At 66.2% G+C, this 10,215-nt stretch overlaps 1 protein-coding gene across 1 annotated transcript; it reads left to right on the top strand.

Annotated features, from left to right (window-relative positions):
* Positions 1-4,890: 4,890 nt before the first annotated feature.
* On the top strand, positions 4,891-9,753 carry MSX1 (msh homeobox 1). Its single transcript, XM_048510029.1, has 2 exons — positions 4,891-5,536; positions 9,075-9,753. Exons 1-2 carry the CDS (start codon positions 5,077-5,079, stop codon positions 9,515-9,517), a joined length of 903 nt encoding a protein of 300 aa, XP_048365986.1. The 5' UTR covers positions 4,891-5,076; the 3' UTR covers positions 9,518-9,753.
* The last annotated feature ends 462 nt before the right edge of the window (positions 9,754-10,215 follow it).

The raw sequence follows: 10,215 nt of genomic DNA, 5'->3' as shown, positions 1-10,215 counted from the left end.
TTCAAGGCGAACACGAGTCATTCCCGCACCGCCTGTCGCGGGTCGGGCCTGTCGCACGTGCGGAGGAGCAGCTCCACCCAGCCAGGGCGGCCCCCGCGCAGCTCGTTCGTCGCTCCGAAATGGGGCGCAGGCGGACGTCCGCAGCTGCATCTCGCGGCGTTTTCCCCAGAGCGGGGGGGGGGGGGCGCTCTGCCGCCCGGGGACCCCGGTTCCTTTTTATATAAGTTCCAGGAGTGGGTGCGCGTTAGGTATTTTGGGGGGTGGGTTGGTGGGTATGTTTCAGGAGTTTACAAATGCGATGAATTTGTGTCGGGCACATACTGGGTGCCCGTGCACACGTGCGACGCCCGATTCGTCCCCGCTTGATTCCTGCGCCCTGCATACGTAGGAGGGGGGCACGGCGCCCCACCCCCTTGAGGTGCAGGGAACGCGGAAGGTCATGCATCCGTATCCGTTGGTGCTGCAGTCAAGTGAAGCGAGCAGGCCGGCGCATCTGAAAGCGGGGAGGGATTTCCCTCCCTCCCACACCCACCGTTTTGAAAGCGGCCCTGGGGGCAGTCGGACATTTGTTTCCTCAGGCGGAAGTCCCTCAGGAGCAGCCGGGCCTTCCGGGCCAAGATGCTCTCACCGGCAAACCTCGGGCACCATCATGGGTCATGTATATAGCCGAGTACTGATGGGCGCCGAGCTGTGTGTGTGTGGGGGGGGGGGGGGATTGGGACGCCACCCCCTCAATCCAACCGAAGCCAGCTGGACTCGCAAGAGGCAAGGCGCGCAGGCGGGGATCGCGCCCGGGGAAGGACCAAGGGCCCCAGAGGGCTGCCGTCTGAGCAGAAGGACCGGATCTTGGCAAGGCTGCAGGCCGAGGCGCTCACCAAGACCCCCCACCCGCCGCCATCATCGGGAATGAGCTCCGGGATTTGCTGCTGGACACCAGCGCCTTCCCTGCTTCTCTTCCTGCCAGCGTTGGTTGGGGGGACCTGGTCGGGGTCACCTGGGCTGCAGCCGTCCCGGGCTCTGTGGTCAACCCCTCCCCCCCCCCACACACACACACACAATGCCTGGAGCAGGGAACACGCAACCTTTTGTCTTGCGAGTTTAAGGCCTGGGGGTGGGTTGGTGGGTATGTTTCAGGAGTTGACAAATGCGATGAATTTGATGGGGTGGGGGAATCGCTGCAGCATCCCAGGAAAGGTAGGGGATCTCGTGACGTCAGCGGCGGCCTGCACAAGGCAGCTGAGTCAGGGTTCACACGTGCGCGTCTGCCCCTTGATATCTACGCACAGGGCCCGGCCGGCCATCGAATATGTGAGCGTGCGCCCCGGAGAAGGGTTGCGCCTGAGCCTGAGGACAGGAGAAATGCACGTTCACACGTGCAGGTCATGGCGGAACCAGTGGGTCGACTGCACAGAAGGCCGGAGGGCGAGACGGCTGTGCTGAGCCTCGTTAAACCAAACCACAGGAGCTCTGTCGCCGAGACCGACCTGGGCTGGGCCTGACCTGGTTCCGCCTGGATCTGGAGAGAAGAGCAGAAGGGTGCCCCCTCCCCTGCCAAACACACACCCAAGAAGCCGTGCCCGGAAGCGGGTTTCCGGGCCAAGATGCTCTCAACGGTGGCCAGAGGGGCCCAGGATGCGAGAGCGCATGTCCCGGCCAGGCGGTCCCAACCCCTAAAGGCAGGTCCCGGGCTCCCTCTGCGCCCCAGCCCCCCGCCCCGCCCCCAATGTTCATGCACAGATTTCAGTCGTGTTTTCCCTCCTCGAGTCGTGCGAGTGCGTCTCTTGCGTGGGATCCTCAGGCGCGCCAGACCAGGCTGGGGCAGCGGAAGCTCCCCCCAAAGAAGGCCCAAGGCCAAGACGCCGTCGGAAGACGGAGCGGGGAAAGGACTGGCCATTCGCCCTCCTCCCGCCGGGATGTGGCAACGGGGCCCTCGCCCACCCCTCTCCCGGCCTCCGGCGCAATCCTCTGGACTGAACGGGGTTCGCAGGGCCGGGGGCGCCGCCGATCTCCGCCAGGCCGGAAAGGGGGCCGGCCGGAGTGGCGCGGTCCTGGGGAGGGGGCGCGGCGGCCCCTTGGCAGGGCTGCGGCGCCGGGCTCCCTGGATGCGGGGGGAGGGGTCGGGCTGAATAGGCCCCTCGGGCGGCCGCCTTTGATGCCGCCGCAGCCGGCGCCTCCAGACCACAGGCCGCCTCCGCCCGGCCCGGCCGCTGACGAGTCGTGACAGGTCGCGGACCCGCGCTGGGCAGCCCCACCCGCCGCCGCCCCCTCGCTCCAGCCCAGCCTGGCCCGGGCAAAGGGAGTCGTTCGACTGGCCCCCGGGAAAGGGTCGCAGGCAGGCAGGCAGGCAGGCAGGCAGGCAGGGCGGCCCTCCCCTAGACGAGCAAAACCCAAGAAAGGCCGTTCTTTCCATTTCCCTTCCCATGTTTATTCCACAGAGGAACAAACGGCCATCTGACCTGCATCAGCTCTACAACTTTTTTAAAACACGCAGGCGAGGTCCGAGCGGGTTTCCGCGCCTCCGGTCAGAATTGCGCCCCCCCCCGGCCCCGCCCTTCTCGCCAGCTGTTGGCAGGAGCGGATGAGAAAAGCGCATCCAAATCCCGCGTCTGCTGAGGAGCTGCGCAGTCAGGGCGAATCTTCATTTTATCCTTGGAAGCAAAAGGTCTGCGCGGTCCTGCCTGGGGGGTGAACGAGGCGCTCAGCAGCGGCACCGCGAAAGGGCGGGCGGGCGGGCGGGCAGCGTGGGTTGGGGGGAGGGGGGCTGCTTCCCCCACCGCCAATTTAGGCTTCAACGGACGACATCAAGCTCGGGGTGAAGCCGGGACAGAGAAGCGAAACCGTTACGGATCCCTAACTACTGTTGATCCTCCACCCCCAATCACAAACGGATGTGCGCAAGAGATCCCAGCCCCCAAAGAAGGCCCGTTTCTTCCCGGCTTTCTGGGGTTCTTCTGCCGCCTTTATGATCTCTTTTCGCTCCGTTTTTCAATTCGGTGTTTCTCCTGCACGGCTCCTTGGGTCCGATTTGGGGGCTTTCTTCTTTTCGGCTGTGCAGTGGGGGGGGGGCGGACTCTGTGCGAGAAGGACGGGCTGCAAATGCTGTCAATAAGTTAATCAAAATAATTTTTCCGCTCCAGATATTGTGCGGTGTGGGTGTGGGTGTGGGTGTGGTACACACGGATCTCATTGAATCTATGAAGCCAGTTTGCTGTAGCCATCCGACCTCCGGCCTACCGCAGCCACAGTGAAATCCTGGTCCTGCCGTGGAAGCTGGCTGGGGGTCGATCTTGCCCCCATCGCCCGCCCTCCGCCCTCACAGGGCTGTCGTGCAAATAAACTGGAGGGCAAGAGAAAAATGTGAGCTGCTTTGGGTCTCCGTTGCAGAGAAAGGCCAAGAAGAAGAAGAGGAGGAGGAGGAGGAGGAGGAGGAGGAGGAGGAGGAGGAGGAGGAGGAGGAGAAGAAGAAGAAGAAGAAGAAGAAGAAGAAGAAGAAGAAGAAGAAGAAGAAGAAGAAGAAGAAGAAGAAGAAGAAGAAGAAGAAGAAGAAGAAGAAGAAAGAGGCCTTCCACCTCCTCTCTTCCCGCCCCTCCCCCGGCCTCCTCCTCCGCCAGAGGGTTTCTTCTTCCCGCTGGCCCGGTCTTTTCCGTCCACCCACCCGGAGCGTGGGATGGGAAGCAGCAAGTCCTGCGGAGCGTCTCGCAGTCCCTTTTTCGGGCCAGTCTCAGCCCAGAGAGGCGCCTCCTGAACCTGCCGCAGCACCCCGCCTGCCCCCCCCCCGGGGGGCCTCCACGGATGCGGCCCACGGCAGCCGCCCGCCCAGACGGATGGAGGCTTCGGCAGGACTGCGCGCTGTTTCTGCCCGTGCCCCCCCCCCCCACAGATAATCGCCCCGCAACGACTGTCGCCCGGGAACTCCGAGCTGGCCCAGCAGTGACTGTCCCGCTGCGTCCGCGGTTGTTGTTGTTGTTGTTGTCGTTGCACTGTTGGGGACCTCGTCGCTGGCCGTTGGCCCCGGTCCGCGCCGGTTCTGACCCCAAACAGACCCGGCTGGCACAGCCGCCCTCCCTGGAGGAGCCCGTCTCGGCTCCGAGGGCTCTGCTTGCGTTGGGAGCAGGTCAGGGTGGGGGGCAGGTGGCTCTCAGCCCCCTCTCAGGCGGCGTGTGGGCGGGTCCGCTTTAGCCAAGGGAAGCCCTGAGTGAAACAAGAACAGGAATCCGGCGTCTGCTGCCGCTGGATCGTGGCCTGCACGGGGCGGGGGAGGGGGGCAACCGTGTGTTACCTGCTGCTCATATTCGCTCTCTCATCCTCAAGGACTCGCATGACGGGGGGGGGGGGAGGGTGGGCAGGAAGAACTCCGAAGCGCCAGGTTCAGAAAATCCTTCCAGAGGAACCCGACATGCATTCTCCGGGAAGCCGGACCCCTGCACGAGCCTGGGAGGGGGTCTTGAGTAGACCGGCCTGTGTGTGTGGGGGGGGGGGTTAGGTTGAGCGCGCGCACACGAGGAGTGGCCAAAAGCCAAGCCCCCGCCCCCGTCCCTCTTTCTCCAACTAAGCCTTTCCTTGTGCGCAGGGGGGGGGGGGGCAAAAGCACCAGGACCCCCAACCTCCGACGTGCCTCGAAGGCGAAGGCCTGGCCCTGGCGCAAGAGAAGGGGCAGGCGGCCAGGCGCGCCGCCGAGCCGCCTCTGGAGCGCGCTCTGCCCCCGGCCTGGCCTGGCTGCCCTGCCGCCGCGCGTCCCCCGCCCCACCCCGCCCCACCCCCGGGCGGGACCCCGGCCTCTCCCGCGCGCAGCCGCCAATGGGAGGCCAGAGGAACACCCCTCGGCGCCGGGATTGGCCGGCGCCGAAGCGGGCCGGGCTTTATTAGACCCGTGGAGCCGGAGTCGGCCTCGCAAAGGTCCGCCAAGGCCGGCTGCGCGCGGGAGGGAGGGGTCGGCGGCGGCGGCGGCGGCGGCGGCAGAAGTGGCGTCGGGAGCGCGACCGCCCCCTCCCCCGGCTTCGGCGAGCCCAGCCCCATGACCCGGCGCGGAGGCTGCCCGAGGGCCGGCAGGGTGGGCGCTGCTGCTGCTGCTGCTGCATGGCCCCGGCGCTGGATATGACTTCTGTGCAGAGCGGCGGCCGCGGCCAGGAGGCCCCCGCGCCGCCCTTCGGCAACTCGGGCCCGGCGGCGGCGGCGGCGGGGGGGCCCATGGGCGCCGAGGAGGGCGGCGCCGAGAAGGCCAAGGCGGCGCCGGCCCTGCTGCCCTTCAGCGTGGAGGCGCTCATGGCCGACCACAGGAAGCGCGACGACGGCCTGGCCTGCGCCACCGACCCGGCCGGCCGCTCTGGCCCCCCGGGGACCCTCAGCCCCCGCCTGGGGGGCTCCTCCGCCGCCCCCGCGCCCGAGAGGCCGGCCTCCCCGCGGGCCCTGGCCAGCCACTTCGCCGTCGGGGGACTGGTCAAGCTCCCCGAAGAGGCGCTGGTCAAAGCCGAGAGCCCGGAGAAGGCCGACCGGACGCCCTGGATGCAGAACCCCCGCTTCTCGCCGCCTCCCCCAAGTAAGTGGCCCCCCTCCGGGTGTCGGGAACGTGCAGCCGGTCCTGCTCCACAACTCCCTGGGGGGGGGGGCTTCTTGCAGCAAAGGGTGGGAAAGCGGGGTTGTGACTCACGAATTGCCGGGAGCGCGGCCAGACTGGCAGGGAGACCCTCGCCGCCCCCCCCCCTTCTCCAGCGGGCCTTCTGACTTCCACTCCGACCCCGAAGTGAAACGAGTGAGCCTCATGGGACGATTGGCGGCCGGGAAGCTCCATGTCCTGTTCGATCCGGAGCTGGAGGCAGGTGGGCTGCAGGGAGAAGCGGGCGGGCGGGCGGCGCAGGGCCTTCGGCTGCCGCTCTCTTGCTTCGCCGGGTTGTGGATCCGGGCTGTTGCGGGCCAGACGAGGCTCTGACAGGGCGAGGCCTTTCCCGGGCGTGGAGGTTCGCTCTGCCCCGCGGGGAGGGCCTGTCCCTGCCCTGTGGACCCTCCAGTCCGGCCGCCAACCCCCCTGCTCGCCCGCACCGGCCCGCGCATCGCCTGGAGGGGGCCTGGCTGGAGCCGCGTTGGGGGTCATTCCTCCAGGGGTTGCAGGATCGTTCCCGCCAGGGGGGAGGTCGGAAGCGAGAGGCCTCGAAGCCTGCAGAAAGCTGCCGGCTCGGTTTCCAAACCCTTGAGAGCTGGAAACCGAAGCGAAACCGAAGCCGCCAAGACGCAGCCGGACCGTCGAGCCCCGAATCCGTGGGTGCTCCTGGGCGCCCTTGATGCGCCTGGAACGACACGGAGCCCCTTTCGCGCGGCTGGAGCTGCCGGAGGGGCGCGTTCCCTTGCCACGCGTTGAGGCGCCCCGCAGAAGTGGGTCGTGGGTCGTCTTCTGGGGAACTCGCGGCCTAGTTTGACCCCCAGGAAAGAAATATTCCCGACAGCCCCCGCGCCCCCGGCCTGACATGAGGGCCCTCTTCGGATGGAAGTCAGCGCGCAACTGTCTGCAGCAGAGTTTCCCGCTGGTGACGGGCGAGGGGGCCGATTCTGGGGGTCGCTCCTTCCAGCTTAAGGTGGGCGGGGGGCATTTGCTCTCTTGTGGAGCTCCTCAAGTGTCCAGCGCCCCCTGAGAAAATGCCTGGGGGGGGAGGGGGTCCCCAGGAGACCTGTGACAGAAAAAGGCTTCTCCGCTGGGTGCCGGGCAGGGGCAGGTGCCGCTCCACACCCTCGCCGTCGGCGCCTGTGGCATTTTATCCGGACGGGGAGTGTTGGGTGGTCTCTTGTTTTTGGACCCTGTTGCGCCTAAGAGCGGCGGCGCCTCTTCGAAGTCCTCGGGCGGGGAAGGGGCGCCACAGCCAGCCATATTCTCCGATCGCCACCCAAGATCGATTGAGTTTGCAAAGGGCGTGGGAAGGCCCCAAAGCCCCCTCCCGCCCCTCCTCCGCCTCCTTCCCTGGGGAGTTTTTAACCGAAGCCCGTCCGCCCGTCGGGAGATGCCCCTGCGAAGGGCCGGGGCTGGTCCCGCGGGGCCTGCGGAGAGGAGTGCGCATCCCTCCGCCCGGCTCCGGCTCGATTCCCACCCCCCACCCCACCCCGCGTGGAGTCTTCTTTTGCTGCCGCTCAGGGCTCCTGGCTGGGCCGCGCTCGGAGGGCCGCTGCTGTCGCCGGGGAACCCGCCCGGCCTGGCATTTGCCCGCGGCGACCTCAAAGCGCCTCTGCGCTGTTCAGCCGGGGGAGGGGCAGGGCAGGGAGCGTCGCTTTGCCAAGCGAGTCGCCCGAGCCAGGCCGGCGGCCTGTTAATGCGGAGGGCGCAATGAACAGCAGAGGCTCCGGGTCCCAGGAGTGCCGGACACCGGACTTGACTGGCAGGATTTGGCTTTTGACCCCCCCCGCTTTGGGTTCAGTCAAGTTTCTTCTGCGTTGTTTACCCTGCCTGCTAATTGACACGCCCTCGCCCCCCCCCCCCGACTTTCCCACTCCGGCACCCATAAATCCGGCGTCCCCCTCTCTCCGTGGAGTTGGGGGGAGGGGTGCGTGAAGCTCTGAAGCCGACCCGCACGGCCTCCGAGCAAGCCTAGCAAATTTATGCCCAGCCATCCTTCTGCATGCCTCCCCCTCCAAGGTCGAAAGTCAACGTTTACAAAGGGCGGAGGCGTCAAATGCACTTGAATGACCACCCCCCCCCCAAAAAAAATCCATGTCCTAACCTGGAGCCCAGGCCGGGGGGGGGGGTGGCTACCGAGCTGACAAGTCGTAAGGCCCGACGAGGCATCAAGGCAAAGGCTGGACTTGCCTGGTTGCTTTGACTTGCCGGACAGCGTCCTGGTCACATCCTTAGGTCGCAAACGCGCCCGCCCGGCGGCTCCTCCGGGGGTTTGAGGCCGCGGCCCCTCCCTTCCCTTCCCTTCCCTTCCGCGGGCGCTGGGAGGCCTCGGCTTCCCCCTGACCAGGCCCGTCCTCCGAGGCCCCAGTACCCCCCCCTCCCCTCCAGGAACGCAAATGCTCGTTCTCGGTTATATTGAAGGGACCAGGCCATCCGGCCCAAAGGGAAGCCTGGTGGGGTTCAGCTGGCACCCCCCCCCCCTCGTCCTTCCAGGTCAGAGCCCCGGTTTTAGGGCCGCGCGCGGCTGGAGCGCTGGCGGGTTTCCCTGTAAGAGGTCCCTACAGAACTGTAATGGCGACTCCCCAGTCCAAGCAGCGCCTAGTTAGTAGGGTCGCATCTTCCCAGTTGCCTGAAGCGTTTAGGATCCTAATTCAGAACCCCGCGGGTGGGTCTGAAAACGTCTAAATCCCATCGATTGTGTTCAGCTGGTTTTTGAACGCAGCGGCCGAGCGGCTCCCGGGATCCGGGGGCAAAAGGGGGGCCCCAAGAAATGCAGATTTGCACCGGAGTTCGTCCAAAATGCCAGGATTCCCCGAGGCGCCAGGCTGGCCTACGGGGGCGCGGGGGGGGGGGAATTAGCGCGGTTCAGTCGCTCTTCCGCGGATCCGGCCCCAAGGCCGCCCAGCCTCACCACGCGCCTGCTGGGACCAAACTGTCAGCCCCCAAAGCTGCCCAGGGAAGGTGGGGGGCGTCCAAACGACCAGCCCCCTCCCCCCGTGCGGATCGAAACGGCAGGCGAGGAGGGCCTGGGACAGCCCGCTTCTCAGCGGATTTGCCGAGCGGAGCCCATCGCCGGGTCAAGCGGTTTAGGGCAGGAGGGGAGGGCGCGCCTGTCCAGTCCTGAAAGCCAAACCAAAGAGACAGCGTGGGGGGGGGGGGTTGCGCCTTGGCTAAAGTGCCCACCGAATGGCCCGGCGTCCTGGACTCCTCGGCAGCCCCTCCCCGCAACGCTTTTTAAAAATAAGAATAACATTTGTTGGAATCCCTTTCTATGCCGCCCTTCCGTCCGCTCGGCGGCCCCAGGCGGCTGACCACGCGCGGCACTCGCCTCCTGAAAGACGGGACCCTAAAACCTCCCATTCCCAACTGGGCCTGGAGCCGCGAGACCCAGCCCAGGGGAGCCCCGGCGGACGGCGACTGGAGGGGGGTTTCTGGCGGCGCCTTAACGTCCTCCCGGCTTTCTGCTTTTCCCCCGCAGGAGGCGCCGCGGCCAGCCCGCCGGCCTGCACGCTGCGCAAGCACAAGACGAACCGCAAGCCCCGGACGCCCTTCACGACGGCGCAGCTGCTGGCCCTGGAGAGGAAGTTCCGGCAGAAGCAGTACCTGAGCATCGCCGAGCGCGCCGAGTTCTCGTCCTCGCTCAGCCTGACCGAGACGCAGGTCAAGATCTGGTTCCAGAACCGGCGCGCCAAGGCCAAGCGCCTGCAGGAGGCCGAGCTGGAGAAGCTCAAGCTGGCCGCCAAGCCCCTCCTGCCGCCCGCCGCCGCCGCCTTCGGCCTCTCCTTCCCGCTGGCCGCCCCCGTCGCCGCCGGAGCCTCCCTGTACGCCTCGTCGGGGCCCTTCCCGCGCGCCGGCCTGCCCGTCGCCCCCGTCGGACTCTACGCCGCCCACGTGGGCTACAGCATGTACCACCTCTCCTAGAGCGCCCCCCGCCCCCCGCCCTCCACGGCAGGAAGCCGGGACCCCAGCCCTCCCCCCCTGGCCCAGCAGGTGCCCCGTCCTGACGGGTCCTGCCCGCGCATTCCTGCCTCCTCTTCCTCGCCCCACCCCGAGGAAGCGGCGCGGCCTCCTGTGTAATATACTGTACAGCCGAAAGTTTATTATCGTTTATATTAATAGCTATATTTGATAAATAAATTAATTTTAAATGACTTTGACATCATGTGTGTGATCTGGCTTGATAGGCTGCTTCTGAGGGTGGGTCGGAAGCGCCTGGGGTCTCTGCTTCGGGACGCCCACCCCCACCCCCAAGAATCGCGAAGGAGCCCTTTCTTGGCCTGTCTGTGCTCCTTCCTGGGCTTGCAGAAAGTTTATTCCCAGAGGAGGCCTCGTCCCAGCGCGTCTCCTGTTTATCTCACCCAGTTCCAAGTGCTAAGTCTGGCTGCGTGGGAAGGAAAAGGGGACTGGAGCTTTGCTTTCCAAATCCAGCACCAACATCTCCCTCCCCCCCCCCCCAAGTGCCCAGGATCTCCCCCACAACTGCAAGAGAGCAGCTGATCTGTTTGCTGGCTTAACTGCATTGAGGATCACTCGCAAAAGTCAGGCGTTGCAAGAAATGGTGTCAAATGCGGGCCCTCCTTAAAACTGGATGGGTGAAGGTAAAGGGGAGCAGATTGGGG

This window comes from Sphaerodactylus townsendi, linkage group LG10 (assembly GCF_021028975.2).
Source record: "Sphaerodactylus townsendi isolate TG3544 linkage group LG10, MPM_Stown_v2.3, whole genome shotgun sequence".
NCBI lineage: Eukaryota > Metazoa > Chordata > Lepidosauria > Squamata > Sphaerodactylidae > Sphaerodactylus > Sphaerodactylus townsendi.
The sequence above is the reverse complement of the archived record's forward strand: the minus strand, read 5'-3'. Positions and strand labels throughout refer to the sequence as shown.